This window comes from Nyctereutes procyonoides, unplaced genomic scaffold (assembly GCF_905146905.1).
Source record: "Nyctereutes procyonoides isolate TBG_1078 unplaced genomic scaffold, NYPRO_anot_genome, whole genome shotgun sequence".
Classification (NCBI taxonomy): domain Eukaryota; kingdom Metazoa; phylum Chordata; class Mammalia; order Carnivora; family Canidae; genus Nyctereutes; species Nyctereutes procyonoides.
Window position 1 is genome coordinate 38,243,691 of NW_026575133.1, and position 27,380 is coordinate 38,271,070.

The 27,380-nt window shown below is 51.0% G+C and overlaps 1 protein-coding gene across 6 annotated transcripts in view; it reads right to left on the reverse strand.

Moving 5' to 3' along the window:
• The window catches only part of AGAP1 (ArfGAP with GTPase domain, ankyrin repeat and PH domain 1), a 533,866-nt gene that overhangs the window by 106,413 nt on the left and 400,073 nt on the right, over positions 1–27,380 (reverse strand). For 4 of the 6 annotated variants that reach the window (XM_055346218.1, XM_055346217.1, XM_055346216.1 and 1 more), the window contains one exon: positions 25,051–25,212. The exons of the other annotated variants lie outside the window; for them this stretch is intronic. In XM_055346218.1, the coding sequence (XP_055202193.1) occupies positions 25,051–25,212 (162 nt within the window). The remainder of the gene's footprint in view (positions 1–25,050; positions 25,213–27,380) is intronic. 6 annotated transcript variants of the gene reach the window in all.

Genomic DNA, 27,380 nt, shown 5'->3' on the forward strand with positions numbered 1-27,380 from the left:
TTGAATAATTCTCCAAGTTTATTTTCAGGATTAACTTCTAAGAGTCCGAAAAGGAGTTCGATCCATTGAGAGAAAAAAGTCTCCCCCCACCCCCCGAATTTAGACCTTTGCTTGTCGTCAGCACAAAAAAACTCAGCTTTTAACCAAAAGTGAAAGAGTTTAATAAAATTAATGACCAGGGTCATTTCAGGAAATTCAGGGAGACCCGTGCAAAGGTCTCTGCTCTGGAAAAGTCTGAACCCCAATTCCCAAGTGTCAGGAGACAAAAGCAGCACCTTTTCTTAAACAGAGGAATACTGAGAAAGTTATGCAGGAAAGACAAGTTTGTAATCACAAGTGTATCTGCAAAATATTGTCCCAAACAGATATATTTTACTCAGGCCTCAGAGATGAGGTGCAATTGGCTATTCTCACTGAAGCCCATTTCCTCTGTAAAAACCCCAAACTGCAGGAGAAAGGAATGCTAAAGTGGCTCATTCCCCAGAAGAAGGGAGTTCACGGCCTTCTGGTTTCCAACCATCAGTTTCATGAATGAATGTGGAACATATGAATCTGTACCACATATGCATTATTTGAGGGGGTTTTCTTTCTTTTTTTTTAAATTTTTATTTATTTATGATAGTCACAGAGAGAGAGAGAGGCAGAGACACAGGCAGAGGGAGAGGCAGGCTCCATGCACCGGGAGCCCGACGTGGGATTCGATCCCGGGTCTCCAGGATCGCGCCCTGGGCCAAAGGCAGGCGCTAAACCGCTGCGCCACCAGGGATCCCGAGGGGGTTTTCTTTTATTATTTCTTTTTTTTTTTTCTAATTCTTTTCCAGAAAAAAAAAGATATTTTTTAGAATATGCAGGACGTGCAAACTGCCGAGAAAAAAAGTATCAGGATGGCAACGGGCTGCTCCCTTCAGAGAGGAGACGTGGTCACAGGGACTGGTGGGTTTCCGTGGGTCAGTGGCTGAAGCGACCAGTGTGGTGGGCGTCTGCTGTCTTCCCAGGGGGTGCACGGACGAGGGAAGGTAACGGAGAACAGGGCTGAGGAGGGAACCAAGGCTGTGCCATCTGGCAGAGGCACAGGTGGCCACGGTCCCCTTCCACCTCCACCCCAGGGCTGCCACGAGGGGTGAAGGGGACTCGACACCGAGAGGGCCACAAAGTCAGCCTGGGCACACGGCGGCATCCTGCCCTTACCGCGTACGTGAGATCGACACCGCTCCAAGTATCCAGGTGCCCGGGAAGGAAACCTCGGATGGCACACACAGGGTCTCACACACACGAGGAAGACGGGAAGGGAGGGCGGAGGAAGGGATCTCAATGGACGGGCCTGGACTGGTTCGATCGACGGGGGAGAGCAGACCCTCCCAAAGGAGCGGCCTGGGAATGTTCCAGTTTGCCAGTGCAGAGGTTTTTACTGGTTATCTCGGAGGCTGGCTCCACCGCGGAAGCTGGAGAGCTTCTCCAGATTGCTGCTTCTTAATCAGCTGGACAACTTAACAGGTATCAACATGTGACAAGCCACTAATCACTATCGTGTGCAGTTATCTCAACGTGGATGCTACGGGGACTGAAGGCATGAGATTCGGTCACAGCCCTCGCAAAAATATACTACACTCAGGGGGAAAAAAAACACAGATCAATCTTAGGATGGTATGGAAATATTTTTCAAAGTAGTAGAGACACAATTCAGAATGACTTCTAAAATTATAATATTTTAAAAAGTCTTGGGGCATCTGGGTGGCTCAGCCGGTTAAGCATCCGACTCTTGGTGTGGGCTCAGGTCACGATCTCAGGGTCGTGAGACTGAGCCCTGTGTGGGTGCTCAGCACAGTCTGCTTGAGATTTTCTCCATGTCCTCTGCCCCTCCTGCTTGTGCTCTCTCCCTCTAAAATAAATAAATAAATAAACCTTAAAAATCTTTACTAGGGGCGTCTGAGTGGCTGTCAGTTTAGTGACCGGCTTTTGATTTTGGCTCAAGTCTTGATCTCAGGGTCGTGGGATCAAGTCCAGCATCCTGCTCTGTGCTGGGTTGTGGAGCCTGCTTGGGATTCTTGCTTCCCCTCTCCCTCTGCCCCAGCCTCACTTGTGCACACACTCTTGCTCTCTCTCTCTCTCTCTCTCTCTCTCTCTCGAAAGTCTTCACTGAAGTCTTCACACATACACGTGTACACACACACACCCCCCTCCACTCCCAGCCAAGTAGAGCTCCAGCAGACTAATCACACAGGGTCTCCATGACACATATATAAATAAACTGAACTATTTATTGCCTCTTCTATGTTTTTAGCCAATGGTAGAATTATATTTTCTGATAGACTGGAACCGAATGAAAAAAAAAGCCAAAAAAAAAAAAAGGGGGGGCAAAGATCCCTCTCTCGGTGGTTCCCAGTTTAATAAAATAAGCAGGCCCCTTCTGATGATCATGATTTGGCAACATTCTAGAATGACTCTGCTTCCCGTGAATCACAGTGTCAGCGCACACCGACTGCTGTCTAGGCGGGCCCACACGTGGACTGCGGGCCCCCGGCGTCTCCAGAGGGTCGGTTACCTGCAGGCCTGGAGCCCCGGCCCCGCCCTCTCTCCTCCCTCCAGGTGAGCTGGGCGCTGGACCGGGCAGCCAGAGGGCCCTGCCTCGCAGGCTCCCGCGGACGTCGAGACTCAGGTGCGAGCTAGAACACCAGCACTTCACTTCTCTAATCAAGACGGCTGACATTTAAATTAAAAGGCAAAAGCATTTTAAGTAAAACACCCAGTGGGAGGTCAAAGCAAAAGGCGCACCTGTTTGCTGATCTCACAGTTGCAGTCGGAAGGAACGTGTGTCAAAGTGTGAGCGGAAATCAGGAGGTGCACGAGAGACGCTAGCTATCTGTGACCTGTCAAGTGGCAGTGACCCAGCAAGAGGACGGGCGGGAGCAAGGGGCCCCGACCTCGGGGATGGACGGGTCCGGGCGGCGGCCCAGCCAGCAGCAGCCCTGGGCCGCGGCCCGAGTGACAAGGGCTGGCTGCTAATCGTTGATTGAATAATGAAACTGAAACAACTGATAAAAGGTTTCAATCCTGAGAAAAATGATTTATCGTTTTTCAGTTTACTGGCACCGCTATTTGTGTGACAAACGGCTGGCAAGCCCCCCGTTAATCTCCGCACACCTCCAAGCCCGACGTGCTTCGGCTCGCGCAGCCAGGTAATCAGCAAGAGCTAATAACCCCGCCGCGTGGAGGCTGTGAGGGCGAAACACCGGTGTTTTATCAAGGCCCATCTTCGAGTCAATTTGCACAATGGATTTTTTTGGGCGATGGGCAAGGGAGAGAAGAGATCGGGGGAAGAGGGAAGCACCAGGAAAACAAAGATGGATAAGCCTCGCGGAGAGGCGGCCACGGACGGAGTGGGCAGGAGCAGGGGGCACGCGGACTTCCCATTGGCTCCGGCGAGTTCGGAGATTTTCTCAATGGCAGCATCCGATCCGCAGCTCCCAGGGCCCTGTCAAGGCTGTTTGTCATCCGCCAGCCAGCCTGCCTCGTGTCCACACCGTGCCAGGCTGCTGCGAGACCTGGGTCTCCCCTCCCGCCCCCCACCTGCCACGGGAGGGGGTAGGGAGCGTGGCTTTAAGTGAATTCGAGGTTTCCCTTATAAACGACACACAAAATGACACGTGTCTTTCCCTGGCACCATCTGCTGAGGCTCATCCTCATTCGGAGCAGCGTTTACTGATGATGAAAACCAAATGCATTAGGGCAGCCCGGGGGGGGCTCAGCGGTTTAGCGCCGCCTTCAGCCCAGGGCCTGATCCTGGGGTCCTAGGATCGAGTCCCGCATCGGGCTCCCTGCATGGAGCCTGCTTCTCCCTCTGCCTATGTCTCTGCCTCTCTGTGTCTCTCATGAATAAATAAATAAAATCTTTAAAAAAAAATCAAATGCATTCAACATACTCTCTCCCCGAGATGTTGACGTAACACGGAAACCAACACATCCTGGCGTTTTGAGCCTTTTACTCCTGCCTCACGCCTGTGTGTGTGTGTGTGTGGGGGGGGCAGAATTAAAGAAGAGAACACACGGAGTGCAATTAGCGGATAGCTCGGCAGACAGTAAATAACGAATGGTAAATATGACGAGGATTTGTCTTTCAAGTTTCCAAACAGAAAGAAGCAAACCTCCGTCTATAATGTTCTCCCAAAAATCAGTAAATGCAAGATGTACATAAGCGCCAGCGCTGAAAGGCTGCATCCTCTCCAGCCACTATCATGCGGCAATGAAAAAGTCGGGGAATGGTCCCACGCGTGACCTGCTTTCGGGAATACAGAAGAACACGCGGGTGGAAAAGATGCTAAATGCAAGGGATTCAAGCAGAGGTTGGCATTCTCTAAGATTACCTGAAATGAGAAAACCCAACTGCAGTTACTAAAAAGGACACCTAAGGGAAGTGTGTAGTATGATTTCAGGTGATCCATAAAGTGAGCCGTAATTCCCGCCTGGAGCTCTATGGGAATCGGGGGCTGGGGGCTGCGGGGCAGGCGTCTGTACCAGAGCTGTCCTGGGAGTGCGGCCTTCCAGAGCTGAGCAAACACCCAGGACCTGTGTGCCGCTAGGAATGTTCTGGGTTTTCACATGGGTGAAATCCCACATGCTCGCTAACTCCCAAATTAGCAGGGAGGAGGCGTTGGGACATCCCCGGTGCTGCTGGATAAGCAATTAAAACACCGTACTCCCGAGGCGCCCGGCTGGCTCAGGAGGTGGGGGCATTGAGACTCCTGATCTCGCAAGTTGTGAGTTTGAACCCCACGGTAGGTGTCGAGATTATTTAAAAATTCTCAAAAAATCTTTAGAAAAACAACACTGTACTCTTTGATTTAAACATTTCCCAAAAATGTGTTCCAGAACAGAATGATGGTCCTGAGGAGTGAACAAGAGTTTAGACAGGTATGGTCACACGTGCCTGGTGTCAGTTTAGGTAAGTGAGATGAGGACTTTATTTTCCTTCTTTTAAAGATTTTATTTATTTTGAAAGAGAGAGAGAGAGTGCATGGGGGTGGGGGCGAGTAGAGCATAGGGAGGGGGAGAAGCAGGCTCCCCACTGAGCAGGGAGCCCATTGTGGAGCTTGATCCCAGGACTCAGGGATCATGACTTGAGCTGAAGGCGGAGGCATGACCGACTGAGCCCCCCCACAGGCACCCCTTGTTTTCCTTCCTTTAAATGGAGGGCTTCTGAGAGCCTTCAGTCTGCTGCTGCACATCTAAAACTCCCAACAGGGAAACAAGACCATGTTTCCCTAAACTTTTTCCTCCAGAGCATCTTGGTGGATTCATGCTCCATAACACAAACTTTTGGGCTGATGCCACGTAAAACCAACCCGCACAAAAGGAATACCTGGGAAAACCAACTGGCACTTCCACGTGGGCCCACGGAGGTTCTCTGCCTCCTTTTCCTGGTGAACCACACGTCTACTGCACACCACGCACGCGCGTGCATGGTGCTGGGCTTTTGGGGGACACCAGCAAGCATCAGGTTCGTGTCCTGTCTTTTGGGGGTTTCAATACAGTTGAAGGGCAAGACTAACCCGTGTGGAGTATTTCTAACAAACGCATTATGGACACAGGACGAGCTGCCCCAGGCAGAAAGTAACTGTCACCCCAACAGTGTAGAGTCACGAGGGAAAATCAGTGTGCTCCCCTCGCTCCCCCCAAAAGGGTCAGCCTTTCTAACTGCACCGCTGGAAACTAGGGGCGCTCCAGACCTCCTGCTGCCAGTGCAGAGGGAGAACAAGCCCGCCGGAGTCTCTAAGACGCAGAGTCCGTGTTAAAGTCATCTCTAGGCCATTTGTAGAAAATCCACACCTGTAAAGTAAGTCATGTTTCTTCACTTCTAATGCACTTTTGCCACTATTTTAATTAGGGAATTTTCAATGTCTTTTTTTTTTGGGGGCGGGGAGTAGATTTCAGATTTCCAATGTTAAAGGCAGCCAGGACGGTGCAGCCAGCCTTTGGTTTGCCTCTGGGCGGACAGACTCTGCAGGAGGCGGCGGGTGGCGCTCAGCTCAGCGAGAGATCTTACTGGAGAGGAGTCAGGGGTGGGCCCTGAGGCAACAGGCCCCTTCCACGTGGAAACGGGTCCCGTCCCTGCCACGGGGCAACAGGGGTGGCCGCTCTGCCGTGGGCGGGGGGGGGGGGGGAAACAGCAGGAGGCAGGTGCTCTGGGTGTCGGGGACTCAGCCTAAAAATTGTGGCCAGTGCTATTTAGAGGATAAGCTCTGATGGCTACTGTCCACATTTGAAAAAGTGCAACTGACCCAGGGACCCCTCAAGTCAGGACCTAGCGGTGCCCCTGGGCCTTCTGGGGGAGCCCAGAGCCTCTCCACATACACTGCAAGTGATGTGGCTCCCAAGACACTACTGTGGTATAAACAAACCGAATCCCCAGGCAGGAGCGAGGGGCAGGCTCTGTCCTCCGTGCTCGGGGACTCCCGATGGTCACCTCATTTCACAGCTCAGAGCACTGACACGAGACGGATGAGGAGCCCCGGCCTGGCCACGCCGCCTGTAAGAGGTAGAGCCGAATTCAAACCCAGCAGGCCCGGCTCCTACCTGCCTGGTCCCGCGACTTCCACCATCGACCCTCTTCACACACGGCCACCTGCGGGTCCGATTTGCCACGTCCTTTGCAAAAAAAAAAAAAGCAAACACAACCGTGGAGCTGGCACCTGAGGGAGAGGAGGGGGATCTGGGCCTTGTGATGCTTCCCACGTCGCTTTCACGGACGGTGAGATATTAAGCGTCTCTTAAAAATTTGATTCTGTGCAGAATCTTTACTCACCCCCACCCCCGACTCGCAATTCAGTTAGACGTTATAGGAGACCATCACAGCAAGAGGAACATTTTCTGAAGTCGGAGCAGTGAGTAGAAATAAAGCCCTTCCAAGAAATAATCCAGCAAAAGACAAATTTCTCCTTCGTTAGAATAAGGGGTTGCAGAGGGAAATGCCTTAATTACCCGTGGAGCAGGATGACCTCATGTGACTGTCTTCATCTCAAGAGCACGGGTAAGGGGAACACCACCCATTAAGGGCGTGTCCTTCTCCTACTGTTGGAAAACTTCTAATGCCATTCACCCAACTCTGAAAATAATTCCATGCAGAATAAAAAACTTTTTTTTTGTTTGCATTTCATCTTCTTTACCTTAAGCCGCTAAAGTGGTACACAGAAAAACTGTCATTTCTCTTGAGCATCCCTTTGGTGGGTCTCTGGACCACTTAAAAACAGTACAAGTTCTGGTTCCTAGAGCTGCTTGGCAAGGACACACCCCATAATGCTGGAATACAACTGTATGTGGGGAACAGGGTAGGAAATAAGAATATATTTCTGTATTGACTCTTCTATTAAAGAATGGAGAGAGAAACATGTAGCAACTCTTAAAAATTAAATGAAATTATTTCTCCTGTTACTTAACCACACTGACCCCAGGGGACCTGCGGCTCCCAGCCTCCCCTCCACTGGGTCTCCTCGAGTCTTCCAGGCCCCTTCGCCCATTGCAGAAAATAATCCTGCCCCCTGATGGTCCTGAGTCCTCCTGCCCTGCTTTACCTCGTTCCGCTGCATTGATCACAACCTGATGCATCATGTATTCATTCGCTACCTGTGGCAATTTTTCCATAACGGGAACAGTCATATGTGAGGTTCATGTGCTCTCCTGGGACCCTGCCATCCTCCAAGCAAAAGACAGTCTATTTCCTTACCTGGAACCAAGGTGGGACGCTGCGGTTAGAACAGACACTGTGTCCTCGGAGGCGCAGGCACAGGAGGAAACAAGGCTTCCTCCTCGTTGTGCAGCTCTCCTATGATGCTTGGTGGCCACCATGTCGGGAGGAAGCCCTGGCCACACGGAGAGGTCGTGTGCAGGTATTCCGGCCGACAGCCCCAGCAAAAGTCCTCACAGGCAGCATCAACAAGTGACAAACATTCTAGAAGTTTCCAGCCTCTGGACTTAAGTCTTTTAAGTGAGGCCCTAGACACTGGAGCAGAGACAAGCTGGACCCTGTCCTAATACCTGAGCCAGAGACTGCAGGGAAGCCTCTTTGGGGACACTGCTCTGGGGGGCAGACACCGCACCTGTTGGCGTGGGTGGCCGGCGGAGAGGAAAGGGAGGGACAATGAGGGCTTTTCAAGGGGCACGATGTGTCCCAAAAATAGCAGCTTCTATTCAAAAAGAAACCGTGGTTAACAAAACAGGCATCTATACTTGAGCTTTTATGGGTCTGAAATTTGATTGAAACCAATAAAATAAGTAGGATAAGATAAAAACAGTATAGCGAATGGGGGATGCATACGGCAGACCACGTGGGGCAGTTTAATGATAAAGCGCTGTAAGAACGTCTTCTGGGGGCGACCAGGTCCTGGGGTGAGACCATATGTCTGCTGCACCTTGTGATGCTGGTACTGCATGCGGCCTAGCTGGTCTTTCCCTAAATGTTAGTTCTGAGCCGCATGTGTGTCACCTGCAGCACAGGCTCTCTGGGGCCAGATCCCCCCCCCCCCCCATCTCAGCTCTGAATCAGACATCAGGACCTTGTCCAGGGAGCTGGCCAGGTGGCCACTCCTGCTGCTTCTAGGCCAGAGGAATCAGGTGGCTCCCTTGCCTGTGGCGCCCACCTGACCCTCCCACGCCTCCAGGCCTTTCCTGTGGGGACAGACGGTCATGCACATCTCTGATCCTCCCATCCTCGAGGCTGCGTCCCCACTATACCCCCAGAGGCTGGCACGACCCGAACTCTCCAGATCCTGTTCCTGCACCTCTCACATCTCCCCCCTGCAGCCCAGGGACTCCTGTATGTTCCACATCCTCGTGATCACATGGGGCCCTCCTTGCCACTGCTTGTGGGCACAGGATGTGCACCCTCGGGCCTTCACTCTGGAGGCTATGATCTTCCAGCTCCATGTATCCTCCCTGATGGCCCACGCGTCCCTCAATGTCCCTCAATGTGTCACCGTGTAGCTGCAGACCCCACTGCTTGCTCCTCAGCTCATCTGTCACCTACCCGATACACCAACTGAGATGTAGTTTCACGAATCAGGATTTCAACCAGGACCCCGTGACCCCTGAAAGGCCACATACCCCTGGACGGTGGGGGTCCTGGTGGGCAAGGCTGCCTCTAGCTTGGCCCTGGTTCTCAGGAATGGCTCAGAACAGAGTCCTCCTGGGAGAGGACGGCCAGTAAGTGTCTGTTATCAACCTGAATGAAAAATTCTTGCGTTCCAAGGACAGAGGAAAGTGCCAGAGGTAACACGGTGTGTAAGGACCATCACTCCCATCCTGAGCTCAGTGTTACCAATAATGATAATAACCCCAAAGATATAGGAGAGGAGGCCTCAGAGGACATAGATTCCAAAGAGCAGAAGAATGAACGACTGCGTGACTACAGAGAGAAGCATGCAAACACGGGGCTCACAGCAATTGGACGCATTCCTTTGTAAACCTGAAGTTTGAAACGATGCAAAGGCAAAGATGTGCTGAGAGGTCACTAGCGCTCAGCCCAAAGTCATCTTGGAAATTAAGTGACTGGTACCAGGGACCAGAAGTAGTGGGAAGTCCTGTGAGGAGGGCAGGGAAGGTGGCGGCAGGACCTCCCGACCCAGAAAAAGTAAGGAGTAATAATCTCTAGTCGTTAAGGCTTCACGGACCCACCGGGCCACTCATTCCTGGGAAGTTTTGCAGGCACGCCAGCGTTTTGCGGACGAGGGAAGAGGCTGGCCTCTGCAATTGAGCGAGCCCAGTGAGCAATGGCTGTGCCGCGACAGGCGGACACGTGCGTGGACACAGGAGCTCACCCTCTGGGGACGCTGCCCTGTGGCTCTGCGTCTGCGTGGTTGGGAGAAGCCTGTGGTCTCGGACGCAGAGATTTCCAGCCAGGTGTGACCCAGCCGTGCGGTGGACATGGGGAATCCACCCCACTCACAGACCAGTGAAAGGAGCTTTTAACTAAAATCATTGAGGGCTTTTTAAAAAGAAAAAGGGAAAAAATTCAAACACACGTTAAAGTCATATATGGCTTTGTAACTAAGAGGGAGACACAAATTAATTCTCTCAACTGTGGGAGGTCCTTCAAGTCCACGGTGCAGATGAGGAAAAAAAGGAAAGTCAGAGAACAATGTAAGGAAAGAGGGGATCCAGCTGCTCTTCGAAAAGCAAAGCACGCTGTTACATACACAGTGCAATAAAGTGAAGAGAGAGACTCGGGTATTTTATGCCAATGTTTGCCACAGCATTACATGACAGACAAAAGTGGAACGGTTCCAGTGTCCACCAATAGGTGACCACAGAAGCCAAACATGGTCTGTGCACTCGTGGAACATTACTCTGGCCTTGCAAAGGAAGGGGGAGCTGACATGTGAGCCACATGGGTGAGCCCCGGAAACAGGGAGTGCAGGCATGAAGGACATACACTCAACGATCCCATTTATGGACCATGTTCATCACGGGCAGATCCACGAAGTCTGAGTGATCTGCAGTCACTCAGGGCTGGGGGAGCCCTTTGGGGCGACGAAGTTTTGGTATAACACCAGCGGCGATGGTTGGAGGACACTGTGACTGTGAGGTCAATGAGCTGTAACCTCAGAGAGGGCAAATTTTATGTTACATATTTTCTCGTGATAAAAAGTTAAAGAAATGAATGCGCAAGGAAAGAGAGAAAGTAGGGAGAAAAGTCTATTATAAGGTGTAGATGGGAAAAGAGGGAAAGAGAAAAAGAGAAAAAAAGCAGGAAAAGTCCCAGATAAAGGAAGATCAAGAAAGAAAGATCAAGAGTGAAATGAGGTGGATTCCTGGGGTGGCTCAGCGGTTTAGTGCCTGCCTTTGGCCCAGGGTGTGATCCTGGAGACCTGAGATCGAGTCCCACATCAGGCTCCTGGCATGGGGCCTGCTTTTCCCTCTGCCTGTGTCTCTGCCTGCACCCACCCCGCCATCTTTCATGAATGAATAAATGAAAAAAAATCTAAAAAAAAAAAAAAGTGAAATGAGAAGAATGAGGGACAATGGGAGGACAGCTGGAAACGAAGGATGGAGTCCAAGGAAATGGTGAAGGGAGCACCTGCCCCTCACCTGTGGAGCAACGTTGCCTGGATGGAGCCCCTCCCCAGCCCTGGTTCCCCCCTCCTCCCTGTCCCCGAAGCAACTCTGCTGCAGCCCCTTGGTCCCACCCCGCATGGCCCCGGCATCCTGAGAGCTCTGAGTCTCCCCGAGGGCACGCTTCCTCCTACGGAGACCACCTGCAAATGCCCTGCAGTGGTGAGCGCCTTTCTTGACGCAGACCTTGAGCACTCATGGAATGTTCCATCACGTTCACACAATGTACTCGCTTGATCTCAAGGGTGTGGAGGGGGGAATTCAGAACACTTTGGGGTTTGGAAAAACAGTTACACCAAGAACTGGATTTGGCATATAAATTAAACGGCTTCAAATCACGTTTTAGAATTCTTCAAGCGAAGGAACTTGGGACAAAGAATCCTCTTGGGTAAACTACTCTGATCCACTGTGGTCAGAAATAGAAGGTAACAAGTTACTGACGCCAGCAACATATTCACCTTCAAGTGTTCAAAAGGTGAGCAGACCAAGGCCATCGTTTTGGAGGAGACGGTGGCCGGGCGCTGGCGTCGTCTCGTCCCTTCCATGAGTGCTCACGGTGGGGGCGTTTCTACGCTGCTCAAGGCCGAACAGCCAACCCATGTCTAGGTCCCTCCGCAGCCCCCACTGGCAGCATCGGGAGGCGGCTGCCCACACCTGTCCTCAGCACGCCCCGAGAGCCAGTGACGACACAGGTTACGCTCACTGTTACGAGCTGTTGGAGAAAATGGTCCCAAAGCATCAACCACGACCTGAATCCTTCCCTTCCTCCTTGTGTCGGAGCTTTGAGAGACTGAGCTCCCTACGGTGTGGGGAACCAATATTGGTGGGGGTGGGGGGTGGAGGGTGGAATTCAAGAAAGTAGTTGGTCTTAAATTGTTTACATCAATTGATGGCCCGGAGTAAATTACCTGTTAATTACAAGAGCTACTCTGCACTCACAGGCCAAACTCTCTGACTTTATTGACTCTTCCTCTTTAATTGTGAACACTAGATTCACTTGTTCAGTGAAGATTACCAGCTGAAGAGTCCTCCTACTTCATGCTACACTCTTCTAAAATTATGGCCTTTAAAATGTGCATTATTTGCTGGGGATTTGATATTTTCCAGTTGTTGTAAAAATATATTTTGTCAACCTGTTGACATGTAGCCATGGGTAAGAGGACATAAGTCTTCAGCAGGTTGAATAGTAACTTATCAAAATCGAGGAATGTCCTTTTGACAGCCTATTATAAGATCCTTTATTTTATATGAATTTAGGCCTTAGGAAAAGTCCTAGATAAGCCACAGTTTGGAGTGGGGATGTGAATAAGAGGCACAGGCCCCCATGGGGGTTGAGAGGCTACACACAGGGCCTGCAATTCTGGCTGTAAAGGATGGTCAACTTTTCTGTTTTGTGGTTTTCTCTTTTAAACAAAACTTTTCTGTTTTGTGGTTTTCTCTTTTAAAGAATCACCACTGGGATGCCTGGGTGGCTCTGCCTTCGGCTCAGGTCGTGATCCCGGGGTCCTGGGATCGAGCCCTGCATTGGATTCCCCGCAGGGAGCCTGCTTCTCCCTCTGCCTCTCTCAAGAATAAATAAGTAAAATCTATAAATAAGTAAATAATCACCACTAAATCTGCATGGATAGAAAATAAAATATTTTCTAAAATATTTTAGAAATAAAATATTTCTAAAAATTGAGAAAGGAAAAAAATCCCTCTGTGTGCACACGTGCACAGAACAGGGAGTGAGGGATTCTGTTAAGCTCTCCTAGGGCTGTTTGGTAACCTTGCCCACAGAGAATCACGGCTTCTGCAGAGAGCCACTGAAGAGGAAAATTATTCCCACCTGCAGAAAGCAAGAACGCTCTAAATGAAAACCAAGTAAGAGAACAAAGCTACCTATTTACTCAATTAAGAAGAGTCAAGTCAGGTTTACTGAGGCACCCCGTGGCGAAATGCCACAGTTCACATCTCCGGTGTCAGTCACCTCCACGGCTAGAGGTGGCCTCGAGACAGATTTCTAGAAACTTCTCCTAAATCCCTCCTCCTCCCCCAGCTTTGGCATGTCCAACTCTGAGGTCCATCCTGCATATTAACATGCATAGGACACGTTCAAAAGATATTTCCTGTCTGATGATTCCGAGACCATCTACACATCCAGAACCTGGATTGAGAGGCTGACATAAGGAAGCCAAAATCCTGGCTCATAACCGTGTTCTTTTATGCACATTACCATTTTCTTAACTGGGTTAGCTTCAGAACGGACAGTATCGAGTGATCATTCTGGTAGGAAAAAAAAAATCCCATCCTTTCAAGTATCCCTAGGCTCTGAGATCAGTAAAGGCAAGTACACAACTACAGAAGCCACGAGCTAACAGCCCTCTCGGGCTTCGGGTGGCAGAGCGTGCCCAGCCGGGCCTCGGCGCCACGCGCGCCACAGTTACCTGTGCCGAGCCAGCCAACTGCACGACGAATTGGCTACCTAGTCCCCTGCAGACGACGATCTTTCTGGGTAATTAATGCCTCCTGGCCAAGGCGGAAGCTAAGTGACGGAGACCCTCCTCGAAGCCTGGAGCCTCCCCCGGAACCGACCTGGGACCCCGCACGCGGTGGCCACGCACTCCAACTGCCCTCCACGCGTGCGCGATGTGGGTGCGCGGCGGCAGGGGACGGGGCCGTCTTAAACATCATCAAACGTCGTTACCATTAAGCGGGAATTAGACAGAAACAAGGGAAGCCGAAGGATCGACTGGGAGTTCAGGTGCTCTAAATGGCTAATACGTCCATTTTTCACCTGAAGCCCTCTCCAAATGCAGTTTTGCTATTAAGCAAAACCCAAAGAAAGGTAATCAATTCTAACTAAAAAGCACTTATCCTGGGATGATGGTGTGCAAGGCACTTCAAACCCCTGGCTGCCTGCCAGAACCCAGACAACAGCCATCAATGTTTCTGACTATCCGAGAGCACAGGGGCCATGCATAATTGACTAGAAGATGGGCTAAAACTGTGCCCAATCAGTGTGTGATCAAAAACGCGTGGAATATTCAGCACCACTTGATTACATGGAGGCTTGTCCTTTCTCTCTCCTCATGAAATCTCTTCAAGGTCCAGAGTACTGTAATAAGATCATTACTGTCAAGCGCTACGAATCGCAGGCAATGAGTCTTGGGATAGGAAGTCATACTTCACAAGCTCCCCTGGTCTCTCTCTCTCTCTCTCTCTTTTTTTTTTTTTTTTTTGTATTTTACTGCATGCAGAGGCAGCAAGGCGACAAGGTGGCAGATAATGATCACATCACTGTGTGGCAACTAGAAAGGCACTTTTAAAGAAAAAGCAGAGAGAAATCAGCTTAAGAGAAACTAAAACATTTTCCCTTTGCTTTTTTCCCCCTTAAAAAAAATTAAATAGAATTAAACTGTGTGCAGTTGTCGCTCTTCATGAACTCTGATATAATGTCATTGAATTTAACCATTTGAGAGATTTTCATATCGCAGCAGAGCCCATTACCCCACAGACAAATGGCCAATTTGCTCCATGTCCCGAGTACAAAAGAAGCCCTTGATAAGTTGTGTGTGCGTGAGTGGCGACGCCCGGCGTGGGGCTCGCAGCGCCTGCCCCTTTCATCGGCGAGGCCACCCCGGGCTCGGGGCCTGGCACCCACGGCACAGCTCAGACGGCCAGAGATGGACTTGAAAGCGGGAGGGCATTAGCGGAGATTACTAAGCAAGCAGTTTACCTGGAGCCACACCTGCTTGGGAGCCGCACACACGCGCTGCGAGGACACGGGGACACGGGAGCGCGCCACCATCAGACCTGGTGGACACTCGATTAATGCTGGAGTCCAGTGAGGCAGGGGTTCGAGCACATGCTGGGGGCCCCAGAGGGCTTCACCACCGCTTCCCTCCGCCCTCCATCTTCAGACTGCATTACCCCCCCCCGTCCCCCCTCCCAAACGGGGATCATCCTCAGGGCGAACCTCAAACCACAGATTCGATGCATTGGAGTTAAACATCCCTCCCCAAGTTTTAAAAAGTTTCAAGAGTGACATTGCCTTGTCACAGACGGGAGACGGCCCGTCCTCGAGTCCCACATGTCTCAGCTTCTGCAGAGTAGCTGACGTAGGGGCTCCCAAATTTCACTGGAATGTACCAGGGTCCATGTACACACTCGGGAGAAGAGTCTGCCAAGACGCTGTGCCAGCACAGGGGTCCTGAGGAACGATGCTGAGGTCACAGGTGGCAACAGAATTGCTGCCTCTGACGGTTTCTTTCTTTTTTTTTTTTTAAGGTTTATTTATTTTTTTAGAGAGAGTGTGTACGTGATTTGGGGGAGAAGAGGGGAGAGAGGGGAAGCAGACTCTCCATTGGGCTTGACCCCAGGACCCTGAGATCACGACCTGAAAATCAAGTGTCAGAGGCTAAACCCACTGTGCCCCCTGCCGCTCCCCCTCACCCTGGCTGCCCGCTGCCTCTGAGTTCTCCAAGGTCACGGTGGGAGTGGCAGGCCCGGGTCTGCCCAAGGCTCCTCCTTGCACCCCAGCCCCTAAAGTCCTTGCCGGTGGACAGCACGGGGCCCAAGAAGGAGTCCTAGAGTCCTGAGGCAGACCCCAAACTCCTATCACCTGCAGATTCGGGGCAATTGCTTTACGGAACTTGCCCTTCATCTGTGAGAACGGAGACAACACCATGAACACCACCAGGTTCTTTAGAGGCTGCAATGAGTCATAGACACTGTACCATCCTGGCCTCCCTCCCTCCCACTTAATGACACGTCCTGGCAGGGGACCCAAGGCCCTGAGAGGGAGGTGTCAAGAGAAGGTAGACCTGTCTGCAGACCTGTCTCCAACCCGAGTGACTGAGGCCATGAACTGTCTTCTTCCTTCAGTGGCGCAGGAGGGCACATCCACACCCACAGGTATGAACAGAAAGTCACAGGTTGTACAGGCTGGATGTTCGTGTCCTTCTAAAATTCTTCCGTTGAGGCCTGTGGTGTTCGGAAACAGAGACCGTGGGAGGTGACCAGGCTTCGTGTGGAAAGGGTGGGGCCCTGGTGATGCACTCAGTGGCCTTAGAAGAGGAAGAGCGAGCGCGTGCGTCATGGAAAGGGCCCGAGGACACCTGGGAATCGGGTCCTCACCGAGAACCAGCGGGGCCTCCCTTGCAGCCTCCACAACCATGAGGCGTGAAGTCCCCTTGACACTGAGTGGGAGGCAAGGCGCGGTGTCCTCAGCTAGAACGTGTGACACGGAAACAGCCAGGTGCCCTCAAGTCCCGAGGTGCCCTAGATGGAGCAGCTGATGCAGAATGCACCAGCGTCTGAGGCCCCCAAGATATTCGTCACATCATTCCATCTTTCTTCTGAACATTACAGTTTGCTTCCTGTACTTTTTGTGACAAAATACATGTAGCAAAGTAAGAGTATGAAAAGCGCCCAGGCAATGGGAATGGCCAGGAGCACAGAGGCTGAACAGCGCCGGCCCTGCCCCTGCGGGCTCTGGGGACCACAGTCAAGCAAAGCGCATCACAGCCGGCTCTCGATTTTGTCAGAGAGTGAAGTGATAACCAAAGGTCCTGAAGCTCTAGGGGCCCGAGAACACCAAGGAAAGGACTTGGAGGCATTATCTTCTGGTGACTCAGTGTCCCCAGCTGGGCAGCATTCCAATCCCAGGGCGCCCAGAAGGAAATGTGCCATCTTGCGATCTGTCAGTGGGGCACTGGAGGCTGTGGGCAGCTGGCGCACCTCCAAGCTGAGGGAGAGGAAGGGGCGCTGAGGTCCGTCCCAACCTGTACTTTGGGACAGGAACCTTGAGAGGAGTTTGCACCTGTCATAGGGGAGTTCATGCTCGTGGATGGCGGGAGACTGAAGATGGCGACTTGTGGCCCATCCTACTGGGAGTGTCCCCAGGAGCCCCAAGGTGCCTTATAACAAGACGTATCACCGTTCACTTTGTGTATTCCCCCTCCTTTTCTGGAGCAGCAGAGATTTCTTCTCTATGTAACGGGACGTGAATGAACGGCTCGCCGCCTCTGCAGAACCTCCCTCAGGAACCTCAAGGTGCCAGGTGCCTTGGGTTCCCTGCACAGGCTGCTCGGCAGCCGCAGCCTGGTGGTGGATGCACGTGCTCACCTGACAGTGGGCTTCCTGAAGGCAGGGGCCACCTCAGTCACTCTCCCATCCAGCACCAGGCAGAGCTCTTGCCATGCACCAGGTGATCAGTGCACTTCCAGGGAACTAAATCTCTTTAGTTTGTGTGTACTTGGGGGAAAAAATAAAAAAATAAAAATCCTTCTCTTGTTTTCGGTTCATCATGATGGGGCTTCTCTGTTCTGACTCTTCCTGCTGCGGTCGACTCATCTTTGTTTATTTCTGACCCGTCGACTTCCACAAAGGAGCTGTGTGCGCCTCCAGCTCGTGCGTGTCGGGAGGACTGCACCCTGCAGGATGGCTTTTGAGTCCCCTGTGCCCCATCTATAATGTCAACGTCTAGAGTAAACCCAGAGCTACTCAAATCCAGCCAGTCTGTTCTCGTGGGAGCTGGGGTTGCAACCTGAGCAACTCTTTGGAAAAAATGATCCGGTTTGTGGGGAGTAGTGAGTCCCTCTGAAAACGTGCTGTCCCCTCTAACTCCTGGCTCCAGAGTGAGGAAACCCGGCCACCCCGGCTTCCGCATCGGAGTTACCATACTTCAGGAATATCTTCCAGGAAGAAGTTCCAAGTCTTGGCTTTTCATATTGACTCGGATGGACTGCTCGACTCAACGAGTCAGACGCGCTAACTAGTTTAATAATGAGGAAGCTCGATTATGAAGTCTTTATTGTTATAAAAAAATTGCTGGTGATTGTGGAGTTTTTGTGGAGTCAGTTATGGAGGTTTCTCACTCCTTGTGTTTTGACTCAAGGCAGCTGCCAAAATTAGAACGAGGGAGGGAACTGCTGGAATGTTCTTGAAGATTACAAGCAGGGAATCCAAGGTGATGTGTGCTAGTAATGCCAGCACAGGTTTTGTGAACCTTCTCCTCTCCCCCTCCAGACACCTCTGATTAATTCAAAATTAAGTGAGAAAACCCCACGGACAGGAAACAGACGGTGAAGGCAGTTCTTTGGCCCTGACCTCAGGCTGGCGACATGCACCATCACGGGCACCACGGAGTGCCGGCTGTGGCCAAGGAGAGAGGAAGGAGGAGAACATTTTGGAGGTAAAGACACTTCCATGACAGAAGAAACACACCCCCCAATGTCATGTGCCAAATCCCCAAATTACCCAGCGGTGCCCCCAAACTGCATGACGGCCAACACAACCCAACAGTCACAGATGAATGCAGCTTCAATGCCCCTGGGTCTTGCCTTCTTCTAACCCTAGGTGTGCAGGAACAAGACTGGACGATGCTCGTGTACGGTTATTTCTTCCCCAGAGGGCCCTCTGAAACCTCAACTGATAAGTAAAATGTTTTTCTCTTGAGGTAAAAGGCTAACTAGCTCATCAGGTACAGCTACACCTGTTTTCGTAGAAGCTAAATGAAAGCAAAGACAAAACTCCACTTGGCGCCAAATTCAGTCAACACCGCCGGCATTTTAAGTTGCAAACAGAAGGCGTTTAATGAAAACGTGATGCTTTCTGCAGCGTCTTATTACGTACGGTAACCACACAGACTCAATCCGCAGAATGTAAGACGGAGAGGTTCAGCGTGCCAGCTTCCCGACTCCCATGACTCGACGCTAATCTGTCCTGCTCCGAAACTACGCACGCACACCTCTTTTTAAACGTGGGTTTCAAAGGTAGGTAGTCTCTTGTGTGTGTCTTATCTCCAAGTTGAGGCTCGAAGGGCCTTTGGTGGGGAGAGGGGAGCCGAGTCTTACTTCTCGTGGCTCCCACGGAGCCGAACACGTAACGCTTCCTCTGTGCTGGCTGCTCGATACTTGATGAGAGAATAAAATGATTCGCCAGGTTCTTCAGGGCAAGAGGGAAGGGCAAAACCCCATCTGGGCCGACCTCTGCGTCACGGACTTCATGAAATTTGTCAACAGGCTCAGGCCTGGCCTCTGATTGCTTAGTGAGTGCAGCCAGGATGGGCCGTTTGTTCGTTCTTTTATCCAAATGGAGAGAGGCCGTTTGTGACTTTTCCTCCACAAGATAGTATTTCGATATCCATCCAGGATCAACCATACAGTGGGGTTCTATAAAGACCCAGAACGAACCAAGGGATCGAGATGAGAAGGAGAAAATTAATTCCCTTCTGAGACCTTTGGGACAAAGCACTGTGAACCCAAGGCAGGGAGGGAAAATACGACAGGATTTCTGTATAGCCTCTCATAGAATAAGATTGGGTAAATCCAGACTGGCTCCGCATTTTTAAAGAAAGATCTTTGCTACACAACTTCTAGATGTTACGATCCATATAAAAGTCAGTATCTTTACGTAGAATCTGAGAAATATCAAGGAAGCTACTCTGTCTGCCCCACTCCTAGATTCAAAAGCCGCTCCACATACCTCAAAGACTTTCTTTTTGCCTGGTGGAAAGAGCTTGAGGCAGAGAATCAAGAGACTGTTCTGTCGCCTACCAGCAACCTGACCCTGGACAAGAAAGCCACTTAACCTCTCTCTACTTCCACCTTTTCACTGGGGAAACAGGGAAATTAACACTTGATGCAAACTTGCATGAATGTTATAGAACTAACGAGAACCACCAGATTTGGGACCACAGAAGGAGAACGCAGGGCTCTCTGCTTCATTGCTGCAACGGTAAGCTCACTACCGGACCCTGGGGAAGAAGACGCCCAGAGAGTATCGCGACGCAGAGACAAGGCCAAAGCACGGCAAGTCGTTAAAGATCCGCATAGTTCCCACTGCCTGGGGGTTTCTGGGCACGCGCCCTTCAACTTGGTTCTGGCGACAAATCCAGGGCCCTGACAGCTGGTGCCCTTCCAGAGCCAAACTCCACTGCAGCAGGTGCTGTGGCCACGGCAGGGGACAAGGTGCCCCCACCTCTTAGGAAGTTTTCCTTTTAATGTCGGAACCGAAATCCCTCTCCTTGGAAGCTTCGACCCATGGGTCCCAAAGAAACCCACCTGGGCCCCCAGGACAGGCAAGGGCTGTCCTTTCATCACGTGAACATGGTTCATGTGCCCACATGCCCCGTCCTTCCCTACAGCTCTTGTAGGTACTTCAAAGATTGCCTCCGCGACATGGGCTTCAGTCCCCACACCCGTGCTTCTTGCCCACATCTGAATTGACCTTCCTTGGTCTATAATCATCCTAGAGTACAGAGCCCAGATCTGAATATACATTTTCCTAAATGTAATTAATCCTGAGCAAATCAAATCCAATTTAAAATCAAGATCACCGATATTTTAACATCCAATGTTCTCAAGGGTCTATTAAATAGGAGTACAAGTAGAACTGGGATATGTGGATTTAAAACAAATGTAATGACCACTTGCACCTTTTTTTTTTTTTATTGCATGGCTAGAGGATGTTGGCTTCCATGAGGCTCGTTCTTCTCAAAGTTAAACTCGATGAGAAAGTGTCCTATTCCTGCCCAAAGTTAGCAGCCTCAGATACCAGCCCCGGGAGCAAAGAGGCATCCATCACCTTCCCGGGACACTCTGCTTTCAATGACATACGATGTCACTCTCACAAAGTCCGAGCTCACCACTCTAACTTGAACCTCACGCTTCTTCCACACCACAACCAGGGGGCTGGAGTATTTTTCATTTTTGACTCTTTTTTTCTAAAGATTCATTTATTTTACAGAGAGAAAGGGAGAGAGAGAGAGAGAGAGAGAGAGAGAGAGAGAGAGAATGAATCCTGAAGCAGACACCTCACTGCACGCAGAGCCCCATGCGGGGCTCTATCCCATGACCTGAGCTGAAGTCGAGAGTGGGACGCTTTGCTGACTGAGCCATCCAGGTGCCCCTAATTTCTGACTCTTTAAATGATACTAATAGTTACAGAAAAGCCCAGTGACTGGCCTGACCCTCCAAACATCTCCGGCGCTCACACATATACATACGTAATCAAGTTAAGTTAGAACTCAAACTATTTATAAAGATAAGGAATCATTTTATGTTTACATTTATACAGATCATAGTTTCTGTTCCTATAACTTATTAGATTGACTCCGTTCCAAGTTATAAATAGAAGCACATGGCCGTTCTACTTAGGTTCTAGTATCTTCGGCCTTCGGGTGCAGATTTTAATCATCGTTCTTCAGCACGAGGACCGCGACAGCTGACCGTGAACGCTGGTACAGCAGGGAACTGGCTGGACAGGATGTCCTTCCTTCCGTCAGGAGCACGGACAGGCTTCAGGTGGACGACAGCCACATTTCTGGCTTTTGAGGCAGCATTAGACCGAGGATATTCTACTTCTAGCTCGTACTTTCTGAACGAGCAGGTCACCAAGGTAAAAAAAAAATCTGGCACCAGGATCGTTGGCTTGGCTGGGGAGTGGAAAAGAGGTGCACAGAGGCACTCAAGCTGGGGGCAGGCCCTCAGGAGACAACGGCCGATAGCACACACCCCTGCCCTCTCGAGAGCCTTCTGGTCTACTGCACTCATGCCAGGGTTGGGCACAGGCTTCCCCAGGGATTTCTAGGAGGCGCCATCAAAGGCATGAGCAGCACCTTGCTTCTTTCTGGGGCTTCCTCTCTACCTTCTGTCTCTGCCTTGGATGTGGGCCCATGTGGCTGGCGCCCTTTGGTTTCTGCTTGGGTTTAGTCAAAGAGGGGGCAGGTAGGAGATCAGAGGCAAGGAGGGAATGAAGTCAGGGCTGTCCTGCTGGTCCCTCTCTGGGCCACCATGGGCCAAGTATGTCCTTCAGCTGAAGGCCATAGCTCCTGACTGGAGGCCTTGCCCAGACAGCTCTCTCTCCGGGTCCTGATTACTGGCCCCTCCGCTGCCCGTTCCACTCCTGGGGTTCTGCACCACCCCTGTAGCTCTCTTCCCACACCTCTGCAGACGGCCCCATGGTAAACTCTCCTCGATGACCCAGCTTGAGGGGGCCATGTTCTCCCCTGGGGACCCAGACTGAAGCAGCGTTCAATGGAACTTTGTTTTTCTTATACTCTGAAGAGGTTTGAATCTAGTCATCTGTTCCAATGGCTTATGTCAAAAACCGTATAATTCAACTACTTTTCAAATGTCTTCCAGAGAACTTTTTATATCTACAACTCCAACTTTTCGCCATGAGGTCAAGTCAGCACAGAATACAGTGGAAGCAACCAGTCACAGTGCTTTACAGGAAAGAGAAATAGATATATTTTCTGATAATTAAAATTGAACAGTATCCTCTAAAAACAAAACCAATACAACTAACTGTAACTTCAAGAATGGATGTTTAATTTAGACAGTTTACGCCATTTACTTGAAGGAGCTAATAGCTGTCAAGACTATTGCAAAATATTGTGTATCATTGAATCTAAAATGACCTTAATTGTAGGTCGCTTCATGACTTCAGAGATGTTAAATAGTGAAAAAAAAATGTGTACCTTAGAAATAATGAAATATAGCATGTCTCGCAAAAATGACTCATTTACTGTTTTGTATGTGACCTTTTCTAGGGTAAAACGATACATTTTCTTTTTACAGAGAACCTGTTGCCTTATTTCCTCCTGGAAAGATGTCAGGGCCATTGGTATCACAGACACAATAATCTGTTAACTAGGAATCGAGGGGCGGCTTCCCTTCTGATCACTGGTGTTGAATTTCTGAACACACGTCAACCATTACTCATCGTCCATTCTTGAGACGCTGTGCAGATTTCCAATTTGGGTGTTTCTATGGTGCCGGGGAAGTCTGTCTTTCTGTCTGTGTCACCGCTGCAGCAGTGAGGCCTTTTAATCAACGGGGTCCATGGTTGTTTGTGCATTGAGGATCTGTCTCAGCCTTATACGCTATTGCTCAGAGCCCAGGATACGATCCCAGTAACTCAGAAAACAGGCTGGGGGCTTCTCAGGTGTCCTACAAGCTCACGAATACCCCTCAAACTTCCTTCAATTCACCACCGGCCGACTGGGACACTGGTTTCAAGCAGCAGAGTCCAATTAGACACGCAACCACTGATTGTTTATTAAGGCTCTATCTTACTAACGTAGTATTCTCGACGTCGGTAGGTGGGTAGGATGTAATTAAGAAGTGTCGGGATCCCTGGGTGGCGCAGCGATTTGGCGCCTGCCTTTGGCCCAGGGCGTGATCCTGGAGACCCGGGATCGAATCCCACGTCAGGCTCCCGGTGCATGGAGCCTGCTTCTCCCTCTGCCTGTGTCTCTGCCTCTCTCTCTCTCTCTCTCTGTGTGACTATCATAAAAAAAAAAAAGTGTCAAATACGTGTAGTGTACTTACAGGTGGACCAGATAATCAGTTTCTATCAAGCGGTCCTTTTGAAAAAAGTCATCGGTGAGAAGCATGACATACCCAGTGAGATGTTCATCTGTGACTTGGACTGGAGGCCCTTCCCTACAGCAAATCGTACTCTCCCCCTGGGCACATGTGGCACACGTCACCCACCCAGGTGAGGGGCCAGGCTTCTTCCTGGTTTTATTCCAAACCTTCCGTTAGGGTGGGGTGTGGCCACATGTGCATGGCCAGGGCTGGGAGCTCTTTGCTAACGGGTTGTTTGAAAGAGTCTCCAAAACACTTGGCATCAGTAGCTGACTCCTTTCTACCGCGAAGGTCAGTAAAGTTTGGGTGGGTGCTCAGATCCGTGATCATTTATTTTTTACCACTGATGATACAACAGAATCATCCCCATTTATCGTAACAGGAGAAAATTGGTTTTTATTGGCCAAACTTGTTAGCAGGGAGCCTATGGGAGGCAATATGGTAAGAAATGTAAAGAAGGCGGCTTTCAGACTCTTCCCTGTTCGGCCACTGCGAGAGCCCTGGAGCCGCTGGACACCCTCAACCTCCGGAACCACACTGCCCTCAACTCACAGAATCATGTAAGCAACAAACTCCGCGCACGCACCGTAAACTCTGTTCCTTTCCTGCTAATGTAGGCATCGTGGGCTTACGGGCTCGTGGCTGGAGGCCAGGAGGGAATAAGCCACTTTCTGTAACGCTTCAAACTGTAGTTCTGAACTCAAGTAGAGGATTCAGGAAGAGCACGGCAGAAACAGAGAAAGAAAAAGGGTATAAATTATAGAAGTATCTCTGGCGCGTGTGGAACACTTGTTGAAGACCGACTCTTTCCCTATTGATGGTGTCACAAATGACAATTCCTGTTAAATGACGATGCTGCGAATTTTTTAATTTCCTTTGAAGTATCTCTTCAGCTTATTATAACTGCATTAATTTTGCCTCTCATCATGTGTGTGTGCGTGTGTGTGTGTGTGTGTGCGCGCGCACGCGCGTGCATGCATCTCCACTTTGCATCTGTGGAATAAAAAAGATAAATCCATCCGAAGGCGCCACTTCAGAAAGCTCCCATCAGGCCATGACTGAGAATAAAAACCAAGGGCTCAACAGGTCAAAGGAGAACCAAGATAAACCGTGACAAACCGAGACAACTGGAATATAAATAGAGCCCATGGAACAAAAAGAGCGGACGGACGCCCACAGAAGGAACGTGGATCAAGATGTGTTGCCGAGAGCCAGAGGTGGGGAAGCTGTCTTGTGAGAATCAAGGCCAGCCGCTAGCAGGAAAGACGGCTAGGACGGGAGGGGCCCCCGTCGACTCCAGGTGCGGAGGCAGGGCAACACCCAGAGGTGCTGTCACCCCAGGTGCGTCACGGAGAGACCACGTTACCTTCTATGGGACGGCGACTGCCAGAGGCAGGAGGGCTGACCTGGCTGAAGGGTCCTGAGAACCGGGGATGGGAGGGCTCCGAGGGCCCTCTGGGGCCACCCCGTGTGGTGACCAGCCTGGGGTCCACCTGTGGTCCTGAGGGCATGCGACTACCCCCAGTTTGAGGCATCAAAAGTAATTTCCGGGAACGCAGACTGTCGCCCCGAAGTCCCCGGGAAACCTTACCTTCGGCGGTGCCGGAGAGCCCGTCGGCTTTGAAGTTGCTGGTGCTTTTCTTCCTCCGGTGTTTTTTTCTGTTGGCGTGAGGGGAGGGGGGCGGGTCGAGCTTGGGGCTGGTGGTGCTGGAGATACTTGGGCTGGAGCACACGGAGTCGCCCAGCCCCGTGTCTGCCAAGGGACCGGAAAAGGCAAAAGAACGCACAAGTTAACACTTAACAGCGTAGACTTTGTGGCAACGCGAAAGCAACGTTCCTCCAGTACCCTGACCGGCCCTGCCAGGCTGGGCAGCCGGACGGCACGGACCGGAGGCCCCGGAGCACCCGCGACAAGTTCACGGGGCCTTTCGCTCTCAGGTACCACCTGCCATTAAAAAAAAAAAAAAAAAAGGCCTTTATTTCTGGATCGTCTGTAGGCTGTGGGGAACTCCAGGTTCTCCGCTTTGCAGGCCTGGTGTTCTGGAAAAGCGAAGTGAGGAGTCCATGCTTTTCGCCAGTCTATTTTCCCTTCCCACAATGACCGTGATACATGAGAAGAGAAATAAAGACATCTGAGAACGCACGCGAGGGTGTTTTTGTGGGTGGCTCTGCTTCGGTGCGTGCACGTAGGAGAGCGGGAATCCGACTCTCCCCTCCACCCGCGGTGTCACACATGACTGCGCCATCAGTTTTTTATTAGGGAAACACGGCACGCCGCGTCTCTCTCGCCATAGCAGACCTGCCGATTTTTGATTCACTGAAGCTATTTATAAAACTTTAAGACCGGTGCACCAAATGTGCTAATTCACTGTAAGTGAAACTCAATTTAGCGTGCCCATCTTTCTCTTTATCAAAGAGAACACCAGGGCCGTGCTGAAAAGAGCGGGGAACGAACACGGAATTCGACCGGAATGAGAGAGTCCTCCCAAAATGTGAAGGTGAGGCACCATCCAAACACCTGCAGAGCCTGAAGAACTCTTCATCTCATGAGTCAGCAGCTCTGTAAACTCCAAGGACACCAAGCGCTCAGCAAGGTTGTCCAGTCAGTCACCGAGTATTTTATGAGCACCTACTGTGGGCCATCCTTCTAGGTGCTTGGGATCCAACACCGAGAAAAACAGATTAGGATTCCCCTCAAGTGGTCACCCATCTAGACGCAGTAGAAGGTGCTAAAGGGTCAGGAGAGGGAGCGGGACTGCGGGGAGGCCTGGCCACCCCCGGGCCCCTGAGGTTGGTCAACGGGGTCCACTGAAGCACTGTTAACCATTTTAAGGTGTCTCAGGAAGGGTGACAGTTGGGTGTCTCAGGGGCCTTCCCTCCGCAGAGACTGACGTCCCTCTGCTTCCACCAGCCTCTCGCCCTCCCGGGCCAGGCATCTGGTAAACCTCTCGGGCTAACTTTACTAGAGGCACAGCCTGCAGGCCGGAGCCCCCTCTCGGCTGCTTCCGTGGCTGTTCTGGGCGGGAGACCAGGCTGGAGAAGGCTGGGGCTGCCGAGAGGAGTCTCTATTCAGAGTCACCACTTCTTTTTGGCCTGCCTCTCCAGCTTGCCCTGGCCTGGTCCTGTGCCCACCCCCCCCCGCCCCCCAGGCCTGGGCCAAGCAGCTGACATGTCTCTCTCCTTCCAGCACTCCACCTTTCTTTTTCAGACATTTTTTTTAATACAATACTCATCTAAAAGTAGCAATTCTTGCACGTATTTTAAAAATACTACATCCCACTGGGTATCAGGTGAAAACTGTAAATATTCCCTCCAATAAAGGGTTATTCTAAGTAACATGCGCACACAATTTCAGAGGGTTCAGAGACCGCCTGGTGTTGCTAAGGAGTCTTGGGATCCGAGAGCATCAGGTGGTCCTAAAACAACCCTCGTACGATGTTACTCAATGCTCACACCTTAGAATCAATTATTTTTTTGTTCGTTTCCAGTATCTTCTGTGTAGGCTGCAAGTCTTCATGCACTCTCTGACCTATCCTCTCTGACTATTCAGTGTAAAGGCCCTGTGTCAGGCATGGTGACAGGCAATGGGGGAGCAGCTGTCACAGTGACCGTCCCCACCCCTGATGAGCTGAGCCCTCATCACGGAGGCAGACGAGGAAAACGGGCAAGGACAACGGGCCTCTGCTCAGGCAGGGCTGGCCTTCTGCTATTGCCCTCTGTCCCTTGGGCATCCACTCAATTCAACGCACCATTTTCACTCGCAACCGTGCGTCCTAATCCTCACGTCACTCCACTGCTGTAATGCTCTCTCCCCAACTAGCGTTTCTCATCTCTGAACTACGGATCCCAAAGTTGGGCTTTCTGCACTCGGATGTCTGTCTGTCGGCTAGATCTAACTGGCACGCCGGTTCCCGAGGGCAG